The sequence below is a fragment of the Pelodiscus sinensis genome, chromosome 8, assembly GCF_052426305.1.
Source record: "Pelodiscus sinensis isolate ZL-2025 chromosome 8, ASM5242630v1, whole genome shotgun sequence".
Classification (NCBI taxonomy): domain Eukaryota; kingdom Metazoa; phylum Chordata; order Testudines; family Trionychidae; genus Pelodiscus; species Pelodiscus sinensis.
Window position 1 is genome coordinate 32,292,258 of NC_143059.1, and position 26,647 is coordinate 32,318,904.

At 46.3% G+C, this 26,647-nt stretch overlaps 1 protein-coding gene across 3 annotated transcripts in view; it reads left to right on the forward strand.

Annotated features, from left to right (window-relative positions):
* The first annotated feature begins 3,375 nt into the window (after window positions 1–3,375).
* Window positions 3,376–26,647, forward strand: part of MCU (mitochondrial calcium uniporter) — a 147,039-nt gene continuing 123,767 nt past the window's right edge. The window contains exon 1 of one of the 3 annotated variants that reach the window (XM_075935007.2): window positions 3,376–3,615. In XM_075935007.2, the coding sequence (XP_075791122.1) occupies window positions 3,496–3,615 (120 nt within the window). In that variant the 5' untranslated portion in view covers window positions 3,376–3,495. The remainder of the gene's footprint in view (window positions 3,616–26,647) is intronic. The other 2 variants (XM_075935008.2, XM_075935009.2) reach the window with 2 other exon arrangements.

The following is a 26,647-nucleotide window of genomic DNA, read 5'->3' on the forward strand; positions in this document are numbered from 1 at the left end:
AAAGCCTCGGGGGAAGCCGGCGGGGGGGCATCCCAGGCGCGCATGGGCTGCCCCCCCGCCGGAGCCCCTCCGCGGCTTTGAAAGCCTCGGGGGAAGCCGGCGGGGGGGGGGCATCCCAGGCGCGCATGGGCTGCCCCCCCGCCGGAGCCCCTCCGCGGCTTTGAAAGCGGTGGCGCGGAGGGGCTCCGGCGGGGGGGCAGCCCATGTGCGCCTGGGATGCCCCCCCGCCGGCTTCCCCCGAGGCTTACAAAGCCGCAGAGGGGCTCCGGCGGGGGGGCAGCCCATGCGCGCCTGGGATGCCCCGCCGCCGGCTTCCCCCGAGGCTTTCAAAGCCGCGGAGGGGCTCCGGCGGGGGGGCAGCCCATGTGCGCCTGGGATGCCCCCCCCGCCGGCTTCCCCCGAGGCTTTCAAAGCCGCGGAGGGGCTCCGGCGGGGGGGCAGCCCATGCGTGCCTGGGATGCCCCCCCGCCGGCTTCCCCTGAGGCTTTCAAAGCCGCGGAGGGGCTCCGGCAGCGGGGCATCCGGCGTACAAGACGACCCCCGATTTTTGGGGGATGTTTTTTAACTTCAGAGGTCGTCTTGTACGCCGGAATATACGGTATCTTTTTCCAGAAGAACTATGTAGTCTAGGCATAGCCTCAGGTTTGTGGGTAGAGAAAAAAGATTCTCAAAGTAGACTCACCCTAGTGGCTTGTGACGATTGGACAACTTCCAAAGTTTGGGAGGGGACTGAGCTGAAGATGCTTCTGGTGGTGTTAAAATTCGACACTCTCCAAAGAGGATTGAACAAACACTTGAACTATCTTACACATTATCAAGATAGCTTTCCCAATTATCACCTCTAATACCATTAACTCACAAACATCCCACTCTCCCCACCTCTAATATTGTCAATTCACAGACACTTACCTTCCTTCCTCCCCCCCCCCCCCCCGCTGCATCCCCCTCCTGTTCTAAAATGTGATTTGTCCTTTTCATATGTGTTCATTTTTTTAACTGTATCCTTTGGTATATATGGTAGTGACTATTTTCTTCCACTATTTGATCTGAGGAAGTGGGTCTGGCCCACGAAAGCTCATCATCTAATAAACCATCTTGTTAGTCTTTAAAGTGCTACATTGTCCTGTATTTTGCTTCAGCTACCCCAGACTAACACGGCTACATTTCTATCACAATCCCTAAAAGTAAGTCAGTTCAACTGGGGATTTTAACCTGCCCATCCAAATCCATTACAGGGATCCATTCTCTGTCTCCTTTCCCAGTCTGGAGAGTACAGAGCATGGAGCTGGGGGGATGGCTGCTGGAAGATCCTATCTAAACAAGGGTATGTCTACACTACAGTGTTATTTCGAAATAGCTTATTTCGAAATAACGTGTCTACACACAAAATGCATTTAGAAATAGCATTTTGTTATTTTGAAATAGCGAGTCCACAGAGTGGACTCTGAATCACATTCAAGGTTGGCCAGAACCAGTTCCGGCAGGGCACCAGGTCAGGACTAACTGTGTGGGGCTGCTGCCTGAGGTTATCTGAGGTCTGTGCTTAAAGGGACTCCCCCCACCCCCGGAGAGCTAGTTCTCAGGTTTCCCTGATTGCTTGTCTACCTAGATGAGGGAAGCAAAGCATTTTGTCTCTGCGTGTTCTGGTTGCCTTCACTGGGGACACCACAACACTCTGCAACATGGAGCCAGAGCTGCCCCTGGGCACTCTGGTGCTTCTCTTGGATGCATTGCTGCGAGCCTGGCTGCACTTTCTGCAGGCTGCCATCCGGGAGGTCCATCAGGGGGCTGTCAGTATCCAGGAGGCCCTGAGGGAGAGCTTCCACCCTGAGGAGCACTAAGAGCCTCCCTGGTCCGCCCTACTGTGGGCTTGTGCCTCATTTCTCCCTCACATCCTTCCACTTACGCCTCCCTAACCCCCCCCCTTCTGATGTAAAATAAAATACACGTATTTTCATGAACACAAACTCTCTTTATTTAACAAAACTGGGGGGAGGGAATGAAACTCTGGTGAGACTGGGGAAAGGAGGCAGGAGAGGGGAGAAGAGAGGGTGGGAGAGGGGAGGGGGAAACCTGGGAGGAGGGAGCTGGAAGGGGGAATCAAGGGGAAAAAGGAGGAGGGGAAGCTCAGGGTTGGGGGTGTCTCGTCGGACCAACTTGATTGCCATGCAAATCTGATCCTGGGTTCGCATGTGGCTTTTGGTGGCCAGGATGACAGCTATCCTGCCATAGATGGCCACGTTCCTTTGTCTAATGCGGAAATCATGGATGTTGGGGGGCATCCTCTCCAAACCTGAGTAAGGTCCATGATCTCCACCCTGGACCAGGAAGGCATCCGCTTCCTCCAGGCCCTGGCAGGCTCCTGGAAGCTGGCAGACTGCTCCCTGGGAGCAGTGGAGGGCTGGCTGCCCGTGGCTTGTTGGCTACTGTTTTGGGGCCACTGGGTCAGGGTCAGTGACTGCTGGCTCTGGGCTGGCCAGCTTGGAGCTGGCACAGGCACTGTGGCCAGAGTCTACCCCTTTAAGGGCTCCAGGGATGGGGGAGGGAGTGGAGTGTTCTTGGTTGAGGCTGGAGTGGCTATCAAGGCACTCTGGGAAGTCTGGAGGCCGTCTATTTTGAAATGTGTCTACACAGCACTTATTTCAAAATAGCTATTTGAAATTTTGCATTGTGCCTTGTAGAATGAGGGTTACCAAATTCCAAATAAGTGCTCCGCTAGTTTGAATTTATTTCAGAATAGGAGTTTGGCTGTGTACTGCCAGGAACATTATTTCGAAATAAGGGATGTTATTTCGAAATAACTTTGTTGTGTAAACATACCCCCAGGCACAAGCAGCCGCCTACTCTGGTGGATGCCAGTCCCTTACCACCCATTCTGAGGAAGGCGGCTGCGCTGGGTTTGGGGGCAGAGCTGACAGGCCAGTCTCTGTGCAAGTTTGGAAGAGAAAGGGGATAAGTGCTTGTTGCTAGGTTAGCAACTTGGGCCGGCTGGGGCCACGCTGGTTCCAAGACACTCCCCGCATCCCGGCTGCCGGTCTGCTCTGTGCAGATCCTTGTTTGGTACGACCCGCGCTGCGCCCCACCCCGCCGGGCTGGGCTCCTGCGCTCTGTGCTCGTCCTGCCCCGCCCTACTCTGCCCCCAGGCTGCCTCCCGCCCTGCCCTGCCCCGCCCCTCCCGGGCTACGCCCTGCTACTGCCCCGCCCACAGAGAGAAGCCCCGCCCCTGCCACTGCCCCTTTCTGTTGAACTCCACGCGCTGTTTCCGGCTTCGCGGCCTGCTCGCGCACCACCCGCGCTGATTGACACCCCGAAAGTCCCGCCTCACAGCAGCAGCACGGGCAGAAGGGAGCCGGGAGCGCACTAGCCCCGCCCCAACTCGGGGCGGAGGCCGGTGATTGGCTGGCGATCGCATGCGCGCCTGCCCGGCCCCTGGCGGCCCCGCGGTACAGCCTGCCGGAGTGGGGCGGGGGCCGGCGGGCTGCTTCCACTTGAGAGATGGCGGCTGCCGCGGGGAGATCGCTGCTGCTCCTTTTCTCGCGGGGCGGCGGCGGGGGCGCGCTGGCAGCCGCCGGCTGCTTCCCCGGGCTGGGCAGGCACCGCCAGCAGCACAGGACGGTGAGCGCGGCGGGGCTGTGCCCTTCGGGCGCGGCTGGGGATGCACGGGCAGGGCGGGCGGCGGGACCGCAACAGCCCCCGGGGGCCGCCGCAGCCGCCTTCCCCCCTGCGACAGTAGCAGCTCCGCGCCGGGGGCAGCCTGGCCAAGTTCAGCCTCTCGCGGCAGGCAGGGGTGCTCGGGTCCCGGGGCGGGCAGCTGCCATGGACGCAGGCACTTGCCGGCGGCTCTGCCCCGTGCACAGCGCCGCGGGGAGCCCGACCCGGACATCCCCGCCGGGATCCCGGGAAGGGCCCCGTGTGTGACGAGTGAGCGAGCTCCGCTGGCGCGGCTGGGTGGGAGGAGGAGATGCTGCAGTGCCCGGGAGAAGCCCTGCACTGTACGTTTCACTCGCTTTCCTGTTAGCGCTTCCCGGGTGGACCTGGATCCCGAGCTCCTATTACCTGGCGTTTGGGAGGCGCTGGGGGGACCCTCGTGATGATGAGCGCTCCTTGTGATTGGGGCTGCTAATGCTGGTAGCCCTTTTCTGTGGCTAGATCCCGGAAAACAGCCAGAGAAATGCGGGGCCCCCCATAAAGTGACACGGGCGTGCGCTTGTTCGAAGTGCATTTAGAAGCACCGAGGAATGGCATTGGCGCTTCCTTCTTTGCTGTCAGCAGTGTCTTCTTTGGGATTGTCCACATCCATGCGTGTTGGCTCCTAGCCAGTGATGTAACATAGTTGTAAGAGGCTGGTCTCTTCCTCCCCTCAGAGCAAAGTTGTATACTGACAGCACCATGAATGCAGGCTGGGTGGTATAACTAACACTTCCTGTTAAATATGTGTTTACTGTAACACTTAATCTGATAAACACAAGGCAGAAAAAATGATCCTTGGGGATAGGAATGAGGAAGGTAGTGTGTAGGTTGTGCATTAAGGAATAATCAAGGCTGGGATGAGTCATGCAGTGGTGTCAAAGTTGATGCTAACCTTTTAGCCTAGATAGAAGAATCTCATTTTGTATGGGAGGCAACGAAGAATGCAGAGGTGCATGGGTAAACCATAGTATGGACAGCATTGAATTTCTAAAGATTAAGTGTCTCAGTTATGTTGCTGAATTTTTTATGCATCATTAATATTGACATGAGTTTTCCCATAGTTGTGATGAACTCCTGTTTTTGTCTTTTGTTTTGTGTTTTCTAATGTTTAAAAATTGATCACTCTATTTAACATCTCTTAACAAAATCCTTTCATTTACTAATATTCCTCCTCTCCCTTCCCCCCACACACTTTATTAAAATCTTCTAAATGGTTACCAGTAGTCTGTTGTGAAACCCCGATTTATGAACTCTGAGGACTATAAAACATGCAGCTTGATGGAAATCAACCTATGTTTTGTTTTGTTTGCTCAAGGTATTAAAGTGGAAGAGCATACAAGACCAACAGTATGTTCTTAAAACTCACCAAATCAACTGTTCACATGAATTAGCTATTACCACAGAAGTGCAGACATATAAGAAGATAATAAGAAAGTTAGAGTTTGAAATGGAAGCGCCTGATTATACAAGTCTGCATTTGTATCTTCCTGTATAGATTACTATCTGAAATAAAGGCTAAATTCAAATGTAATGGTGTATAGATAAGAAACTAAGGAAATATGAACCAAAGCAGAAGTATTGGATTTTAAGAAGAGGATCTTACACTCTCTCAACTAGAAGGTATAACTTCTGATCCTATTGTATACTTCCAAGATATAGATTCAAAATTTGGTACATGATCCCTCCTTCTTTCTAATTCTGGTATTTACATTACTTCTGTGCCATCACAGTTAAGCAAACGGTCACATTTCCCTCCCTCCCCACCTTCTAATTTATAATTTGGGTAAGTGGGAAATAGTCTCAACAGGAAATCTTTGTACAATCATTAAGTAACAGGGTAGTAAATATTGTGATAAGACTGATGGCGGACAACTCACTTGTCAAATGATGTACAGGGTTTTAAAAAGATGAATGCCTTTTTCCCCCTCAACACTAGTTAGCAGAGTGATATGAGTTTACACTGGCTTTAGGAAGTTCACAATCTATTTAAACAAATGGTAGAATTACAAAATAGCACTTTAAGGGAAGCTTAATATTTCATGTTTACAAGGGGGTATTTTTGAGTTCTGCAATAAAGCTGATAAAGGAGAAGAAAGTTTCTGTGGCATCCTGATTCTAGTGAGGTGTTTGATTATGCCAGGGTGGGCAATAATTTTTAATAGGGGGGGCCACTCCAAGATTTTGGCAAGTGCTCAAGGGTTGCATTTCTTATCGAGGGAGTTTGGGGTAGGGAACAGAAGGGAGGTTGGGGTAGGAGACTGGGGTGCACAAGGGGGTATGGAGTCTGAGAGGGAGTTCGGGTGAAGGAGGGGGTTGTGATCTGGGGCAGAGGCTTGGGATGCAGAGGGAGTTCGGGTGAAGGAGGGGGCTGTGATCTGGGGCAGAGGCTTGGGATGCAGAATCCAGGAGGGAGTTTGGGTGCAGGAGAGGATTCTGGCCTGAGTGAGGGGCTCTAGAAGGAGTACAGTGTCTTTGAGGGAGTTGAGGGAAAGGAGTGCAGGGGGTTTGGGTAGGAGAATGGGGTGCAGGATTAGGAAGGGGGTATAGGTGCCAGAGAGGATTCCGGCCTTGGGGAAGGGTGGGGAAGAGGATGCATGATTTGGGAGGGAATTGTGACTGGATGAAATAGTACAGAGAGTTTGGGTGGTGGCCTGGGGCGGGTAGGTGTGCGTGCGTGCGCACGCCAGCAGCAAACTCTGGGTAAGAGGTGCTGACCTAGGTAGCTTCTGGTCAACAGTCCTGGAGGAACCTGAAGGCTGTAGTTGCAAGTTGATCCACCTGGCTCTGCTCCGGGCAGGGTGAAGGAGTGTGGGGTGGAAGGAGGCTTAATTGGCGGCTCCTGCTGCCAGCAAAATAACTCAGCTGCTATTGGTCAGAAACTGGCCAATGGGAGCTGAGAGATTTTGCTGAGGGGTGGGGCAGAGTAGAGAGCCTTCCTCCTCACACCCAGAATAGAGCAGCCACATTTAAAATGACAGCTGCTCCTGCGCTGTGCTTACAAGTCTCAATGAGGCAACCATGGGCCAGATGTGGTGGTTTGGTGGGCTGAATCCAGCCCGCTGACAATCTCTTGCTCACCCCTGGATTATGTGGTGTTAGCAAGTAGTTCCCGGATCAACCTTCTCAAACTGGCCTTGTGATATAAAATAGGTTTTAATTGGCATAAATTAGGTGACATCTCCATAAAAGTATTTCCTTAAACCTTAGTCCATTCCTTGCTTTTAGCATGTTGGGCTACCTACATTCTTCATGCTTGCTTATCAGCTGCTATGTGACCTTAGTCCTCCCATTTCAAGTTAAATTTTTCTGTTAATTGCATACTTCCAAGTCATCGTAGGTCTACCCCCTTTTCTTGTTGGATTTTCTGTAACCGATAGTTGGTTATGATCCATTCATAACACCTGCTGTCGCCATTGATGTCTTCTCTAGCATATTATTTTAATAGACCTCAGTTTAGCAATTTTTCTGACCTCACCATTTTTATTTTTCCGCATAGCTTACTCCTGATACTCGCTGCAGTCATGTACAGTGAAACCCATCTAACTTCTGAGCATGTTTTCTTAAGATGCCAGATTGACCTAGTTTTAAAATGTTCATTTTTTGTAAAATACTTGTATTGAGTTTTATCTGACACACATTGAGTGACACACAAACATACTAATGTCAGGATAAAATCATAAGCACCAGGGAAGGTGGCAGGGGAAGAACATACACAATTTCCCCCCTTATTTTCCTTTCAAGACTAAATTAGACATCTCTGAGCAGTCGTCCAATGTATACAGTAGATGGCACTCTCTATTGGTCTGTAGCTCCCGTCAACAGTTCTGACTTCTATTCTGTTGCTCAAGTATGTATTAGTATGTGAGTTTGACCCTCACAGAATGCTAGCTGGGTCATCACTTAAGGATATATAATTCACAAATAGATTAGCTTTTGGGGAGTAGATGGGGAAGAGAGTGATTAAAATAAAAATACCAAATGAAGCATTTCTCTTCTGTGTCCTTGAGAATGGGGCAGAAAAATGAGTACATCAGTGGATATCATTCAGACTTAGTCAAGATTTTTGAAAAATACAAATTTTGCTTATGTCTGTTTGAAAAAGCCTGTTAACAACACTGGTCTTCCCTTGAAAATAAGTGGCTAACAGCACATGTTTGTGTAAAGTTATAAATAAACGTGTGAGACACAAAAAATAGTAAGGAAGATAGTTTCATTTTTCAAGGAGTATTTTTACACAATTGCTGAAAATACTGTGGTATTTCAGTTCAGTTGGGAAAACAGAAGACTCAGCCTCGCAATTCTCTTGTGGTTCATGCCACAATTCTGTTGTAAATTTGTCTCTAAAGACACTTGTGGATTTGCTGCTTTAGTGGAAAGCTGTAAATAATGCATGATTTCTATTAGTAGCCATGTTAAATTCTGAATGTAAACACTTGTGTAGCATTAATTCTTAATTATTTCATGTTGCTTAAAATTTATAATGTTTACAAAGTATTGCAACTTTCTTTTAACTTTGTGATACTTGTTAGCAAGATAAGCTCCTCTTGTGAGCTTTGATTTTGAGACATGATTCATCAGAGCAGGGAAAGATTGTATTGTATTTAATGAATAGATTCCTGCTCAAGTGAGTCCAAAAGTTGATATGTTTCTTGTCTAAATCATTTCCCTTTACTGTTTGAACTTGATAATTTAAGTATTAAGTTTATATGTAAAAAACCACTTTGCTTATTACCACATTGTAAACACACGCTCTTATAGCATCTTAACAAATCCTAAATTGGGTACATGGATGCTACTTATATGGTGTGAATTTTTTTATTCTTTATTTAAAAATCAAATCTTTCTCTGTTACTCTGGTTCCAAAAAAGGCAATTTGATATTGTATTTCCTGCTAAGTTTTAAAGGTAGATTTCAGTCACCTTTCCAGTGCATTTATGTGCTCCATTTTCCTACTAACTAGACTCAGAGTAGCACTCAACACACCCACAAGCAAAATCCCACCACCTGTCTGGGTTCCATCTGCTCATTTGTGATACTCTACAATGCCTCATTGTGATATCCAAGCTGCCAGAACTCTGCCAGAATTCTGCTGGAGTTATGAGCAGGCCCAGAAGGCATAGAATAAAATGAAATTGTAGGAACCCTGATTTTCTGTGGTTGGAGAGGAGAGGCAAGGTTTTGCCTGAGACTTTTTGGCTGGATCAGTGTTGGTAGTGAATTCCCTCCCTGTAGTTGTGATGTCATTTGGATCATTGTGTGGTTTTGGCAACTTTGCTTGTGGGCCCTGAAGCGTGGCTTTTACTTGTGCACGGAATCCCTACATTCCAGTTGGTTGTGGGGGGGAGAGGCAGTTGGTACAGTGGATAATTAAATGTGTTTTAGTGTCGTCTTAGGGGTAAATGTAAATGCTGGGACTTCACTGATACTCTGGGGTCCTGGTCAAGGTGGTGTTTTATAGTTGATTGGTGTACCAGTCAAATAGAATCCTTGCTGTGAAGAATTGTAGAATAGCGACATGAATATTTCCAACACAACTAATTATATGGTATGAGTAGGCTGGATTAAGTTGAATAGGGGCTGAATTCTACAATTTTAGGAGCCCCTCTTCGCTATTTTATCATCACCCAGGTCCCTATGCCAAACACTTTGTTGTTATTTCGGTTCTGTTTTTTAAATATGATGTACCAATTGTAAATCTGAGTGGAAGAAAACCATTTAAATTTTGGCTTGTGCCTGGTAGTAATGTTCATAGTGATGCTATGGTTTAATTGCCTTCAGCAGTGATATTAAATTACATTTTCTGACAGGTGCAGTAAGACACACAGCACCTTCTAGGGCCAAAGGGCTCTTCAGATATTTGGTCTGTAGTGAGCCTGACACAAGTTAGGGGTCACAGCCTTTCAAGACTAAGTGGACTGGATTAGATTTATTAATCTCAAAATAAAAAGTTGTGTGCTGTTAAACAATAGTCCAAGGGAGGGCAATCATTTTAGAGGGTGCACCACTTGAGAAATTTTTGAAGTGTCCCTGGAATGGGTGGGGCCTTGTGCAGAAGGGGTGGGGCAAGGACACTTCCCTGCCTACAGACTCTGATTGCCTTGGGGGTGAAGGGAGCATGTGAAGTCTTTGCCCCCACCCTTCCAAGAGAGAACCACCAGCTGTTCTGAACAGCTGACAGTTCCTTCTAGGCACCTGAGCCTCCAGTGACAGGAGGAGATTTTGTGTACTCCCACTGCCCCCAGGCCCTGATTAGTCTGAGGGCGAGGGAGCGGCAGGGAGTCCACTGGCCGGAGGTGAGCTGGATCCGGCCTGCAGAGGCCCTTTTATCCACCCCTGCAATAGTCCAACAAAAAGCCTGGAAACAAAATTGTATAAATAAACTTTGTCATAACATGCTGCTTCAATTGTTAGCATATTAAATTAAAATTGGAAGTTAAACTCATGAAGAGAATGGGCATGTAATTTCCTTTTGTTACTCTCTGAAATGTTGACACTTGCTCATACTGTCTATTTTTGGAAAGGTACTACACGACACAATCAAGTAACTAGTGGAGTGCATCAATTACTGATTGCTTTTCATTTTGTAACTATCTGATTAAAAGTGTATCACTAAGTTGAAATCTATGGACAGTCCAGATTCAGTGAGTTGGAAGGTAAATAACGTTTCTAAATTTTAAATTAACGGCTGATAGTAAACAGAGGAAAAATTAACGTGCAGCTGATGGCGGGCAAATGTAAGCATCTCCTCCAGCCTCACTTCTTGTACTGGGTTCTTCACCTCACCCCTTTCAGGCTGCAGGGGAGGAGTTGCAATGAGCTCCAGGAGTTTTTCACCATCCTACCATCCTCTCCCAGGCTAGATATTACAGGGTGGACAGGGAAGAGTCATTCCTACTCACAAGAAGGAAGGAGGAAAGAGTGAAGCTACCAGAAGCTGTGGGGCTCTGTGTGTTCCCCCCACAGGGACCACTCCTTTCCCTTCCATGCTTGCTAGAATATGTTGGCTCCTGAGGGGTGATGGAGAAAGCAGTCCTATTTCCTGAGGTGCACCTGTCAGCTGCTGTGTCTAAGGTGCCATAGGGGAACCAGCTGATGAGCCTTCTGTTGGGCACACTACTGGCCAGGTGGGCCAAATCTGGCCTGAAGCTTTCCAATTGAAGAATAGAGCAGTAAGCTTTATTTTACTGGGGTGGGAGGGGCACTTGAAGTCAGAGGCCCTGGCTTGTAGGTCATAATTTCTTTACTTTTAATCCATCCCTGTGTATGTGTTGTTCAAATAAAAGTATGCAAGGTCTCTCCCTAGGATTGCCAGATGGTTTAGCCAAAAATACCCCCCCCCCCCCAAAAAAAAACCACACCAGGAAAAAAAATTTGTTGAGGGACCGGGGGGGGGGGGGGGGGGAGGGGGGAGAGAAGGGAGATGCCAAAGTTGTTGAGCCAAAAAAAAGGGACCCCAACAGCAGTTATGTGAAAAAAGACAATAAAAATCAGCATGGCCCCTTTAAGAAGAGGCTTTTTTGCTGGTGGCCATTTTGTTTTTGTTCCAGCCACAAGACAAGCCCCTGCAGAAACAGGTAAGCAGGGGGGCCTGGCAGCGGGTCGGGGGGTTGGGCCCAGTTGCTGAGTGTGTCGTAGGGTTGCTAGGTGTCCGGTATTTTCACCTCCTGGCAGGGGGGAAAACCAGCAAATACTGGATATTTTAGGTGTCCAGTATTTTCTTAATTTTTTTTTTACAGGACAGGAGGCGAAAATACTGGACTGTTCAGGTCAATACCAGATGGCTGGTAACCCTATCTTTCCCCAATCAGTTGATAATCTATAGGAAGAGGAAGATTTCTCTCTCTCTCTCTCTGTATATATAATTGACTGTCTTGGAAATGTAAAATTGGAGGTTTTTATAGAATATGTAAGCTGTTCATACTTGCTATTCTCTCCCTGAAGGTGTGATAGAGTGGAAAAGTTAAGGACTTTGTGGATGGGCTCATCCAAAGAGGCTGTGTAGAATGACAAGACATAGGGTAGAAAGCTCAGTAGTACCCCCATGGACATTGAGAGACTCTGGGGAGGACCTGCTGAATAGTTAGTAGAGGATGATTTCATGAAAGAGTAAGGTGGACAAGGTGTAATGAATGAATTTGCAACGGTGTGTCAAAAGCAGAGAGATTATGGATGATGATGGTGGAGCTCTGGACTCAGAGGAGTTTGAATAGAATGGAAGAGTTGTCAATGGTTGGCTTAATTTTAAAAGTGAAGGGAGCTGGGAGGTAAGTGGATATTTTTGTTTTGTTTTTTGTTTTGTTTTTGAGAATGGAGGAGATATGGCATGTGGAATTGAAAGTTTGTAGATGATGTACTGATTTGGGTAAATAATTAAGAGGACTTGTAACAGATATCGAGTTATCTAAATTACTTGGTAAACTGGGCACAAGCAAACAAATTCAAAATACATTTAGCCATATTAAAATGTAAAGTCCTACATCTAGGAAAAAAGAATGTAGGCCAAACTTGCAGGAAGGGGACTCTGGCCTGGAAAGTATTCACCATCATCCACAAACCCTTTTCGGGTCACTAATCAGCCAAGGATAGGAGTATGGAGACATGGAAAGTAAGGGTAAGAATTGGTGAGGAAAGTGATTGAGAAGTTTGGATACAGAGAGGGAGAGAGGTGGGAAGAGTTGCTCAGAAGTGGGAAGGAAGGACTATTAATTAGTAGGGGAGGGAGAGGAAAAGCCTGATAATGTGCTATTGGGTGACTTGAGGTGGAATGTTACGACATGCATAGTACAACAAAACATGCTCTATATTTTAAACAATAGGAGTAGTGTGAATGAGTCAGGTACTTCACTTTTTTGGAGATACTGGTCATGATAGTAGCCCTAAGTGTTGACACTATTTGAGGAATTTGAGGGGTGGCAATGAGATGTATAACTAATTCATCAAGACCTCAGTCTTTCAGCAAATGCTATTATAGCCAGAGCTTGCAGTTTGTTTGCTGTTTAGATGGAGCCCACTGAGTAACGTCAGAGAGAAAATGTGTTTCTAAATGGATGCTTCTGAAAATAAAGATTATTGTGAAGCAAGGGAACATGTAGAGAAACGTATTATTTGTTTGTATATGACAACTGACTTCCACAGAGTGGCATGGGTGTGGAGGGTAGGATTTTAATGGTGATACTTATGTGGTGCCGTAATGTGGTGGGAGAGCTGTCTTGTGAGAAGAAGCTCTTTATAGAAGTCAACTATAAATATTTTCAAACATAAGTGAGCAATTTACTAAAACCCTTAATATAATATTTTACCCTGGTGCTGCATACTGGCTATGAATGCCTGATCTTCATGAATAGTGATAGAAATGTAGCCGTGTTAGTCTGGGGTAGTTGAAGCAAAATGCAGGACAATGTAGCACTTTAAAGACTAACAAGATGGTTTATTAGATGATGAGCTTTCGTGGGCCAGACCCACTTCCTCAGATCAAATAGTGGAAGAAAGTAGTCACAACCATATATACCAAAGGATACCATTTAAAAAAAAATGAACAAATATGAAAAGGACAAATCACATTGCAGAACAGGAGGGGGATGCGGGGGGGGGGGGGCAGGGGAGGGGAAGGAAGGAAGGTAAGTGTCTGTGAATTGATGATATTAGAGGTAGGAGAGTGGGATGTTTGTGAGTTAATGGTATTAGAGGTGATAATTGGGGAAACTATCTTGGTAATGGGTGAGAGAGTTCAAATGTTTAAGTCCTTGTTGGAAAGTGTCGAATTTTAACATGAATGACAGTTCAGAGGATTCCCTTTCAAGTGCAGATGTAAAAGGTCTTTGTAGCAGAATGCAGGTGGTTAAGTCATTGAGAGAGTGTCCTTTCTGGTTAAAATGGCAAGAAACTGTTTTCTCTTTGTGATCTTGTCTGATATCTTGTCTGATATCTGATATCATGATCTTCATGATTCCTCTTATAAAGAGGTGGAGGTGGGGGTGGGTGAGAGAAACAATAGCGTGATGAATTCTTCTATGTCATTGAGGCATATTAAGGTTAGGCTGGTATTTTTTGGAAGAGCATGAATTAATGTTCTCCCTCTATGCATTGTACAGATGGTGGCTAACTCCAGGGATTCTTGACCAGTGACATTTTTAAAAACAAAACAAGGAGATTTTATTGAAACTGTCCCTAATCTAACCTAGTGATGAAATAAAATAGTGGATGGACTTCCTAAATCTATTCACTTTTGATTTATTTTTCTTCATGTTTTAGAGAAAAGAACATGATAAATTATGTTCATCAGCACTGAGTGTGGTTTTTTTTTTTTTTTTTTTTTTTTTAGGATTTCAGTACAGATTGTTCAGTTTTGCACATATATATTCAATATCAGTGTGATAAGTTCATCCTTCAAAACCCAAGTCCAGTGATAACCTTTGTTCATAGAAAGAGTTTAATTGTTCTTGTTCTAGAAGCTTTTATTTGCCTTGCATTGAAGGGATAGGTTTAGGTATAGCATGCGCGCAGTCATGCTGTCAATGCCATGTCTGAAACAATTGTAGCAGTAACCATTAAAACATTGTTGCTTACCATAGTTTCCCTGAGTTGTGTGGATTTTGAATCTTTGTGACAATACTAAAACTGTACTAATGACTCCCTGCTGAGGAAGTCTGTGGCACTGTTTGGCTTGCTAGACGGTCAGGGAAGGATTTCTCTTGTCTATATTTGCCTCTTTCCCCTCCTCCCCCCCCCCCCCCCCCGCCCCCGAACTGAGACTGAAGTAGCTTATTAGAAGATAAACTTTTCTAAGCCCTCCTCTCCTGGAATATCCCAAAGTATAATGAGTATTTCAAATTAAGAATAGTTAATAGTGACGATAGATATAGTGTTATTGAATAGTCATGTAACCACATGAAATCTTATTGGTTACGTGACTATTTGATTGTCCTTGGGGAGGGGGCAGCAGCCAGTGTGTGCTCCCAGGCACACTCCCGGTGAACCCCGCTGCACTGCTGAGTGACAGGCGGGAACCGGTTCACTAATAGAGCCAGTTTAAAAACTAGCTCACCATGCAGACCAGCTGCATGCTGCCCTGTGCTGCTGCTTCTGATACAGAGGCAGCACTGTGGGGTGGCAGCAGCCCTTGTCTCTGGGGGTTCGAGCTGCCCAGGAACAGAGGCTGTTGCAAGGAGGGGGAGAGAAGGGGGGGGCTGCTGTGAAGCAGCCTCTGTTTGCAGTGGCCAGGGCTGGCCATGGACAAAGGCTGGTCTGGGGTAGCAGCCCCTGTCCGTGGGGGGGGGGGGGGGTCCAAGCTCCTTGCGGAAAGAGCCACCTCTATCATAAGGAGCTTGGAATCCCCCCTACTCCCTCTGCCCCACCAACGGGTTGCTGCTAGACTAGCCTCTTGCTGTGGACAGAGGCTGCTCCATGGGAGGCAGAGCAGACTGTCGGCAGGGAGCTTGGACCCCCCCCCCCCCCGTCCCCTACTCCCCACAGACAGGCTGCTTCTCAGCAGCCTCCCCACCCCTGCTGATAGAGGAAGCTGCGTGGGGGGAGGGTGGGATAGGTGGCACTGTGGAGCTGGTGCTGGGGGGAACCAGCTTTTAAGTCCTCTCCCACCAGCACTTGCTCTTGCACGCCACACCTTGCCGCCTTTGGAGGAGATGGGAGAGCAGGTGAGTCTGTGGAGCCAGGATGCGTGCAGAGCCAGAGTTGGCTCCCCATGTTTATCCGTTCCTGCCTACTTCCCTGACGTTTTGTGCTGCTGCCTGTCTATTGCAGGCAGTAGCATGGGGTGGTGAAAAAGCAAATCTGGTGCTTGTGGGGAACCTGCTTTAAAGCCAGCTCCTCACAGGCAACTGCTCCAGCTTTCCCCACGCCCTGCCCCTGCTGCCTCTGATACAGCAGCAGTAAGGGGGGCAGGAGTGCATATAGTTGATACTGATAAGCCAAGGCTTAGCAGTTAATTGTGTAGAGGGCTACACACTGCCTTACCTAGTAAAGACCTTTTTAAAAAAGATAGGTTGTAAAAATACCGTAGAGCTCATCCCATTTTATTTTTTCACCTTGGGCTGAGCAAGTGGCAACCACAACTCCACAATTTGTCATCCTTGGTACCAAGCTAAAATCTGACCTTAACACAATATTGCCCTGATGCTTTCATATGGGTTCTGGTGTTGGATTGTCTCTAGAGAGCTCTTTAACCTGGTCTGCATTAGAAGACTGGCTGCTTCAATTGCCTGAAACGGGTCAAATATTGCTAATGCAGAAAAAATGATCTGCATCACAAACTTGCTTTTCTGCTGCATTTCTAGAGATCACCAATACGTAAGAATGGCCCACCCTTCTGTACAAACAAGTGTTAGTCATTCAATAGGGATAAGTTACTAAATTACTGGTCTAACTAGTTTCTCTTGGTTGGGGAGAATGGAAGAAGCGGGCTGAACTTTTGGCATGAAAAAGCTGTCCTGCACCCTTCTCCCTCCCGCCTCCAAGTGAAAGCTGTGTCCCCTGCTTATTCCTTGCATGTTAGCCATTCCTGGCTAAGGTGAACTGAGAATGGGTGCTTCTTAGAGGATAAAGGATAATGTTGACTAACTCCAAGTGCCGCTAGACATATTTGGCTGTGTGTCTAATTGTTTGTGAATGTACAATTTATGAATTTTGTGAGAATTAGGGATGTAAAAATTATCTCCCCCCTCCTTCCCCCAAAAAAGAGTAACCATGTAACCAATTGAAACAAAAAACAGGACTATGTAGCATGTAACCAACTGAAATTCAGTCAGTTTATATGGTTAAATGCTTCTTGGATTGCCATCCCTGCAAGCCCCTAGCAGCTGCAGGGCGAGAAGTGGCTGATGCTTATCAGTTAACTGGTTGAACTATTACATCCCTATGATAACACGAACCCTCTGTGGCTGCAAACTCCACAAATAAGGCAAAAACCTGCACATTTAAAAGGGTCTGTGTGCACCAATGTTGGCTTGAGATTCCAAAGGCTTCTTGCAAAAGAATACCAATAGAAGGTAGGAGAAGTTCTTTCTGTGAACCAACTTCTGTTGATGAAAGACAAGTTTTTTGAAGCAAAATGCAGGACAATGTAGCACTTTAAAGACTAACAAGATTAACTTCCTTGATCACGGGGTGCTCTTCCAGGAAGGACTGCTTGGCGGAGATGGAGTTCACCTTTCCAGGAGCGGGAAGGCCTTGTTTGGACACAGACTGGCTAACCTTGTGAGGAGGGCTTTAAACTAGGTTTGTCGGGGGCAGGTGAGCAAAGCCCACAGGTAAGTGCTGAATGTGCGGGACTGGGAGATGGGTTGGAAATGGGGGGGACTACGGCCTATAATGGCAAGGAGAAAGGAGGGTCAGGGCACAACAGGGAGGCAAGATCAAATCAGTATCTTAGATGCCTATATACAAATGCGAGAAGTATGGGTAATAAGCAGGAAGAACTGGAATTGCTAACCAATAAATACAACTATGATATCATTGGTATTACAGAAACCTGGTGGGATGGGACGCATGATTGGAATATTGGTATGGAAGGGTACGGCTTGCTCAGGAAGGACAGACAGGGAAAAAAGGGAGGAGGGGTTGCCTTGTATATTAAAAATGTACACACTTGGACTGAAGTGGAGATGAACGTAGGAGATAGCTGTGTAGAGAGTCTCTGGGTTAAGCTAAAAGGGGTAAAAAACGAGGGTGATATCATGCTAGGAGTCTACTACAGGCCACCTAGCCAGGTGGAAGAGGTGGATGAGGCCTTTTTTAAACAATTAACAAAACTATCCAAAGCCCAAGATTTGGTGGTGATGGGGGACTTCAACTATCCAGACATATGTTGGGAAACTAACACAGCGAGGCACAGGCTATCCAATAAGTTTCTGGACTGCATTGGAGACAACTTTCTGTTTCAGAAGGTTGAAAAAGCTACCAGAGGAGAAGCTGTTCTGGATTTGGTTTTAACAAATAGGGAGGAACTAGTTGAGAACTTGAAAGTGGAAGACAGTATAGGGGACAGTGATCACGAAATAATAGAGTTCATGATCTTAAGGAAAGGTAGAAGGGAGACCACCACAATTGAGGTTATGGATTTCAGGAAGGCAGATTTTGATAAGCTCAGAGAACTTGTAGGTAAGGTCCCATGGGAAGCAAGACTGAAGGGAAAAACAACTGAGGAGAGTTGGAAGTATTTCAAAGGGACGTTGTTAAGGGCCCAAAAGCAAACAATTCCGCTGCGTAGGAAAGATAGAAAATATGGCAAAAGACCAGCTTGGCTTAACAAGGAGATCTTGCATGATCTCAAAATAAAAAAGGAGTCATATAAAAAATGGAAACTAGGACAACTAACAAAGGATGAATATAGGCAAGCAACACGGGAATGCAGGGGCAAGATTAGAAAGGCAAAGGCACAAAATGAGATCAAACTAGCTACAGGCATAAAGGGAAACAAGAAGACCTTTTATAAATACATTAAAAGCAAGAGGAAGACCAAGGACAGGGTAGGCCCACTGCTTAGCGAGGAGGGAGAAGCAGTAACAGGGAACTTGGAAATGGCGGAGATGCTCAATGACTTCTTTGTTTCGGTCTTCACCGAGAAGTCTGGAGGTGTGCCTAACGTAGTGAATACAAGCAGAGAGAGGGTAAGTTTAGAAGATAGGATACACAAAGAACAAGTTAAAAATCACTTAGGAAAGTTAGATGTCAGCAAGTCACCAGGTCCTGATGAAATGCATCCCAGGATACTCAAGGAGCTGATAGAGGAGGTATCTGAGCCTTTAGCTATGATCTTTGAAAAATCATGGCAGACAGGGGAGATTCCAGAAGACTGGAAAAGGGCAAATATTGTGCCCATCTATAAAAAGGGGAATAAGAACAACCCAGGAAATTATAGACCGGTCAGTTTAACGTCTGTCCCAGGGAAGATAATGGAGCAGGTAATTAAGGAAATCGTATGCAAACACTTGGAAGGTAATAAAGTGATAGGGAATAGCCAGCATGGGTTTGTGAAGAACAAGTCATGCCAAACTAATCTGATAGCTTTCTTTGATAGGATAACGAGCCTTGTGGATAAGGGAGAAGCGGTGGATGTCATATACCTAGACTTTAGTAAGGCATTTGATACGGTCTCGCATGATATTCTTATTGATAAACTAGGCAAATATAACTTAGATAGGGCCACGATAAGGTGGGTGCATAATTGGCTGGATAACCGTAGTCAGAGAGTTGTTGTTAACGGTTCTAAATCCTGCTGGAAAGGGATAACAAGTGGAGTTCCTCAAGGGTCTGTTTTGGGACCCGTACTATTCAATATCTTCATCAATGATGTAGATATTGGGATAGAGAGTACTCTTATTAAGTTTGCAGATGATACCAAACTGGGTGGGGTTGCAACTTCTTTGGAGGATAGGGACATAATTCAAAATGACCTTAGCAAGTTAGAGAAATGGTCAGAGGTAAACAGGATGAGGTTTAATAAGGAGAAATGCAGAGTGCTCCACTTAGGAAGGAACAATCAGTTCCATACATACAAGATGGGAAGCGACTGTCTAGGAAGGAGCATGGCGGAAAGGGATCTAGGGGTCATAGTGGACCACAAGTTGAATATGAGTCAACAGTGTGATGCTGTTGCAAAAAAAGCAAATATGATTCTAGGTTGTATCAACAGGTGTGTTGTAAGCAAAACTCGTGAAGTCATTCTGCCGCTCTATTCTGCACTAGTTAGGCCTCAGCTGGAGTACTGTGTCCAGTTCTGGGTGCCACATTTCAAGAAAGATGTGGAGAAATTGGAAAGGGTACAGAGAAGAGCGACAAGAATGATTAAAGGTTTAGAGAACATGACCTATGAAGCCAGGCTTCATGAACTGGGCTTGTTTAGTTTGGAAAAAAGAAGATTAAGGGGGGACATGATAGCGGTTTTCAAATATCTAAAAGGGTGTCACAAGGAGGAAGGCGAAAATTTGTTCCTCTTGGTTTCTGAGGACAGGACAAGGAGTAATGGGCTTAAAGTGCAGCAGGGGAGGTTTAGATTGGACATTAGGAAAAAATTCCTAACTGTCAGGGTGGTCAAATATTGGAATAAATTGCCAAGGGAGGTGGTGGAATCTCCCTCTCTGGAGATATTTAAGAACAGGTTAGATAGACATCTGTCAGGGATGGTGTAGACGGAGCTTGATCCTGCCTTGAGGGCGGGGGGCTGGACTCGATGACCTCTCGAGGTCCCTTCCAGTCCTATTATTCTATGATTCTATGATTCTATGGTTTATTAGGTGATGAGCTTTCGTGGGCCAGACCCACTTCCTCAGATCAAATAGTGGAAGAAAGTAGTCACAACCATATATACCAAAGGATACAATTAAAAAAATGAACAAATATGAAAAGGACAAATCGCATTGCAGAACAGGAGGAGGATCCGGGGGGGGGGGGGGGAGAGGAAGGAAGGTAAGTGTCTGTGAATTGACGATATTAGAGGTAGGGAGAGTGGGATGTTTGTGAGTTAATGGTATTAGAGGTGATAATTGGGGAAACTATCTTGGTAATGGGTGAGATAGTTCAAGTGTTTGTTGAGTCCTTTTTGGAAAGTGTCGAATTTTAACATGAATGACAGTTCAGAGGATTCCCTTTCAAGTGCAGATGTAAAAGGTCTTTGTAGCAGAATGCAGGTGGTTGAGATACTCTAACTCTACTTCAGGTCACCGAGTGGGATTGAGCAGAATATGGCCTGTGGGCTGGATCTGGCCTGCCAAGCCATCAGATCTGGCTTGTGGATGCAGCAGGGAGCCTCTGGCAGGCTTCCTACTCACCCTGTGTGCCACTCTGCCACTCAGAGAAGCAGCTGTAGGTTCTGTTTGTGTTTGAACAGATGTGATCCTGGAGGGAGATCCAAGAGGCTTTGTGCACTGCCTCTGCTCCCAGCACAGTTCTATTGACCAGTTTCCTGCCAATATGAGCTTACCTGTTAGAAGCACAGGCAGTGGGCAAAGTCCCCTTTCCCCTTCCCTCATGCTCCTAGTTATTCACAGACCCATATGGCCTCTGCCATGACCAGGCAGGCAGCCTGAGAAACGTCCTGGGTTGCTGGCTGGGAGTCACCCAGGTAAGTGTCTGACAGACACTCCCTCCCCCCAACCTTCTATCTCCCCATCCCACATAAACCAAATCCTCTGCCTCTCTCCTGCACTCATAAACCCTCCTAGACCCTGCATCGATTAAAACCACCTTCTTTAAATTAAATTAAGGAGATTGCATATCTCCTAGAACTGGAAGGGACCTTGAAAGGTCATCGAATCCAGTCCCCTTCCTTCACAGCAGGACCAAGTACCATCCCTGACAAATTTTTGCCCCAAATGGCCTCTGCAAGGATTGAACTCACAACCCTGGGTTTAGCAGGCTGATACTCAAACCGCTGAGCTATCCCTCTCCCCTCCCCTCCCCTCACGCCCTCCCAGACCCCACACTGTCTCCTGTACCCCAATCCCTTACCTCAAGCTCCTTTCTGCTCCCAGCCTACATCCCAGACCTTGCACCACCTCCATTAATATTATGGAAGTTCAAATTATTGCCCAGCTGGTGGTGAGGTAGTTTCTTCTGAGTACCCAGATGTTGGAAATAGTCATGCTAGGCACAGGATTGGTCACTGCCCAAAAGAACAGGTTTAACAGAAGAGAAGGTACCATGGCAAGATTGTGTGGCAGAAGTTTGTGCTTATGTGGGAATGCAGACAAAGATGGTGCCTGATACAGTGGGGCAAAAGCTTAAAAAGGATAGAAGCTATTCTGCTCGTTGGTCATCTTCTCAAGTCCAGGAGGGAGAGGCCACTTACCATGTGTTGGCTTTCAAAAGGCAGGAAACACCTTCTAGCAACACTTTCCTGGACACTGATGGTCTCTAAGGACTTTCAAGGGAAGGGTGAGATAGTAACATGTATGTAGAATTTGTTTTTGATGATTTATATTCTTGGGCTTTCTATGATTAAGTGTCAAAGAGCAAATTGTGTTAGAATCTGCACATAGAGCACGAATGTGCATTACTTTTTTCACAGCTGCGGTGTGCCCCTGAGAGAACTAAATTAAAAGCTGTTTCCCAAAAGCTCCGTGGGAGGGGACAGGGGTGCAGTGGCGGTATTCCTGCTGGGGCTCTTGTACGTTTCAAAGGTGGAACACAGTGCATCACTTCCACCTTTGAAATGTAGCAATAGCCGGGTGGGCTCTTGCTACATTTCAAAGCAAAAGCTCCCTTATTGACTAATTGAGTAGTCGATGGGAATTCCATTGACTATTTAATTAGTTGATTTAATTTTAACATCCCTAGAGGGAAGCAGGGTCTAGGAAGGGGTTGTGACCTGGTGTGGAGGACAGGGGGGAGTGCAGAGTGTTTGGGTGGTCAGCTGGGGCAGGAGATGGGAGTGTAGGAGGGGGTGGGGTGCTAGTGGCATTTTCTGGCCAAGAGGCATTTACCTAAGCAGCTCCTGGCCAGCAGCCTAGCTGGACCCTCGGGCAGACTCCCTGCCTGCCAGCAGCCTCACACCACTCAAAGCAGCTGGCTGTTACGTGTGGCTCTCTGTCCTGAGTTCTGGGAGAGGGAAAGCTTTGTGCACTGCACCTGCCCCCAGCACATTCTTTCGGTTCCCGTTGACTATTTCCCCTGCTAACTACAAACCTGCCTTACTTAATGTTGCTGCTGCCCTGCCTATGCTGTCATAGTTGTACTATTTGTAACACCTATCTCAGGTGGGAACCTCATTCCTAGCGCTGAGTGCGGGTATAGTCATGACAGGCCAGGATTTTAAGAGACCAGAGGGAAATAAAGGGAGAATGTCAGAACTAATTTCTCAAGGTATGCATGTTGTTTATATTAACACTAGAGAACTATCCCTCTGAGGCCAGGGAGTAACAAATCAGCTCTTCTCAGAGCTCCAGAGGCAAGCTTCTGATCAGGAGCGGCCCTAGACGAGCTGCTGGCAACTGGCGCCCTTGGCAAAACACGCGATCGATGCCCCCACCTCCAAAACCCTCAACGGCCGTTTATCTTGGCGCCCTAGGCGACCGCCTAGTTTGCCTGTATTGACAGGCTGCCACTGCAACTGATGAGAATGAATCAATATATATATAGAACTTATATAGTAACAGTTTATAGTGGGGAAAGGACTTAAAGGTCTATGTGTATAGTCTGATCTCCCATGACCAAGCCTGGTCTTCTGATTCTAGATGGAATTGGAATGGAGGTGTGTATAGAACTAGAGTTAAGTACCTTTAATGTAAGGTACTTACATTAAAGAGAGAGAATCTTGCCTGATTGGTAGTAGCTGTTTTTTTGAGAGAGAGAGGGAATGGAAAAAAACTCAATTTCTCCTTAGATGAGAGAACAGAAAAATGCTGAGATGGCACAGCAAAAAGCCTGTTCCTCTTTTGGAGTGGAAATGCTCTAGTTTATCATGTTTGGGAAATCCTCTTGGCTTTCTGCAGAAGAGGGGAGGGGAAAGTTACAGAGTGACTCTTTACATGACGGAACATAGTGTGTTCAAAATTCATAACAGCATCTGTTGTAATGAGGCTATGTCTATACAGCAATTTAAAACCCCACAACTAGTGCATTCCACCTGACTGGGGCTAAGAGTGTTTAATTGCCCTGTAGCTGTTCAGGTTTGAGCAGGATCCTGGGCTCTAGGACTGCAAGAGGTTGCAGGGTCCAGAAGATCCCCCAAGGTCTGCGCTGCAGTTGAAGCAGCCCCCAAGCCTTTTGTGCCAGAGTCAGCTGGCATATGGATCAGCTGTTGCTGCCATCTAACTGCAGCTTAGATAAATTCTGTGAGTTGAGAGAGGCTAGTTACTGGAAAGAGTGTTTGCCCCGCGCAGGGTCTTTTTTTTTTTTTTTTTTTTTATTAACAGTACAGATGTTAATACCTGGAGTTTTATTCTCGCAGTTTTTGGTAATTAGTACTGTATACAATTGCATTCCTATTCTTTTCAATGTAGTGATTATTATATGAAAGGGGGAAGATTTCTTTGAATGAATTGGGTGGTTGCAGGGGAATCAAGTTAGTCTTTATTCTTGTGTGCAAGACTTATACAGGTAATGTGTATTACTAATATAGGAAACAAGCTCCAAAAGCTCATCTGGGAATTCAAGAACTACAAGCAGGATTATTACTTTCCTGTTGCAATTTCCAGATATTTTGTTGTGCTTATGACTGCCATGCGCAAAATATGATGCCGTGCTGTTTGTCCCTTTAAACTGAGCCACTGTCACGCATCATTGAAGTGCTGAAGCAGCAGAGGGAATGATATTTGGGACATTTCCAGATGCTTGATCTATAAGAAGGCAAGTGAAGGCAGGGCTATGGGAGAAAACATTAGGTGAACACCTAGATGCTTATTTTGGCCACTGTGGGAGTGCTGCCACTGCAGATGGAGTGTACAGAATTAGTTCAGCTAATCTGTAATATGTTCATTATATAATATCAGGGATTTTAGTTTGGAGGTGACTTTGCTGCATTGAGACAGGAAATACTTCTTTTGTCCAGGATGGAGTCTATTAATAGCTCATGTTTACTCCTACATATTGTATATTAAGAAGCCTATAATAATGTTGTATCCATTTATGGGAGAAGTGTTTGAGCAAATATGCAAGCAAGTAGACAGGCAGGGGAGATACTGTCCATTGTTTTAGATGGACCTTTTTTGGTATCTCCAGAGTCTAGTCATGCTGTCAGTTCATTCACAGCAAATTTTTGCCAAAACTAATTCTTTTTTGGGGGGAGGGTTAAGGAGAGGAAGTGGATACACCCATTCAGACATTTATCATTAGTTGCTTCCTAAGGCTGAATGACACATGAAATAGACCATGGGTTTTCAATCTTTTTCTTTCTAACTCCCTTTTTCTCTTACATTGTTAAAATAAACATAAGCACTGTAACTCTTTTATCTTGGAAGCAAAAATGCTGCTAATTTCTATGATCACAAACCCAATTTCTGTGCTATGACTGACAGGTTTTAATTAGGAGACTGTGAGCACATTTCAGGTGTCCCTGGTACCCACACTACATCTAAAGCCCAGAGCCCTGGTGCCCCCACTGTCCCAGCCCTGTGCATCTAGTTAGATGCTATCCCAGACTTGGTTCATGGTGTATGTTTTGGGGACGGTGGAGGGACTCAGTATGGGCTCTGCTGGCTTTCAGCCCCTGGTTTGCTGTAACTTGGAGATTTAATACTTTATTCTGGAGCCAGGAGACTCTGCGTTGGTCTCAAGGTCTCTGATTAGGAGAACCAAAGCCATCTTCTCCCGCTACTTTGATAGGAAAGACAGATTGTTGCTCTCCAGACTCTTTTCTGGTCATACGCACCCTCCTGTTGAGTCTCACGGGAGCAGTTTTGCATGCATTTCTGGTTTCTGTGTGTGCTTTCAGCATAGCGAACAGTCAGATAGATGTATGTGAGCTGGGTCTCTGGACCCTGCAAGGTGGCAGGGACAATGGGATAAAATGGGAAGGCATGTAAACATTTTAAAATGGCAAAAACATTGACTACTGTATCTGTATAGTGGATTAGGTAAATGCAAGTATGTGGCATGTGTTTCGAAGTTGTGGCCATATTGGGAAGATGAATACAGAAGGTGCAGTGGAAAGGTGAGTGTGAATTTGACTTTCTGCCTCCTAGTGTGTGTCTAGACTACATTCTTTTTCTTGAAAAAGGGATGTAAATTAGACACTTTGGAATTACAAATGAAACCGGGGTTTAAATTTCACACCTCATTTGCATAATGGCGGCCACATTTTTTTCGACACGGGGCTTTTCGATAGAAAAACGGCAGTTTAGATAGGGATCTTCTGAAAGTAAAACCCTTTTTCGAAAGATCTTGTAAACCTCATTTTTTGAGGCTTACAGCATCTTTCAAAAAAGGGGTTTTATTTTTGAAAGATCCCCATCTAAACTGCCGTTTTTCTATCAAAAAGCCCCATGTCGGAAAAAAAAACTGCAGCCACCATTACACAAATGAAGTTCAGGAAACTTAAATCCCATCTTCATTTGCAATTTCAAAGTGTCAAAAGAGGAATGTAGTCTAAACACACCCCTAGTGATTTAGTGAATGGTGCAGTGTGTGTGTTTCTGGATTGTACTTGTAGCCACTTAATGACTCTAGTCCTATGGTGTCCAACCAGTTCTGAAGCAGTAGCCTCTATAGCGGCTACTACTGTAGCAAATTAGCCACACTCAACCGGCCAAATAGCCAATTGTGGCTAGCGTGTTGGACACCAAAGCTCTAGTCATTGAAAGGGGATAAACATAATTATGATGGGTCCAGAGGGTCCATAAGGAGCATGTAAACGAGAACATATTTTATGGATCAATTATGGAGAGTGGATGGGATATTTTTTATATAAGGGAATTCTTAGTCTGTATTGATTGAGCCTAAGTACGAATATTGGGGCAGAATTAAAGCTTCTTGCAATTATCAGTATACAGCTTGGACCTCTCTTGTCCAGCAGCCTCGGAACCTGACCCTTCCCAGATGAGGGAATTTGCCAATCAACGGCAGGTCCCCTGACACCAGTCCCTCAGCCTGCTACCCCTCCCTACCACTGGCTCCTTCAGCCCAGCTGAGCTGTCTGTGGGCCAGCCTTGGCTCCACTGTCAGCTAACCAGGCAGTTTCAGCCCCACTGTCGAACAGCACATTGCCTGATTGGGCTGCCAGAGCCCCAACCCTACTGCCGGGTTGCACGTGGTTGCAACCACGCTGGTTCTGCCAGGTTGCTGTGGCTGGTTTCCCCTCCTGGGCTGCTGTGGCCACAGCCCTGGTCCCACTGCCAGGCGGCAGGCAGCTCCAGTCATCTGCTGTTGCCTGCACTGCTGCAGCCTGGCCAGGCTTCCCCTCTTGGGCTGCTGTGGTCCCAGCCCTGCTGCAGAGCAGCAGACAGCACCGATTGTGCTCTGCCCAGTCTGTTGGGGCCCTGTTGCTTGCAGAGTTGTAGAGCTGCACCAG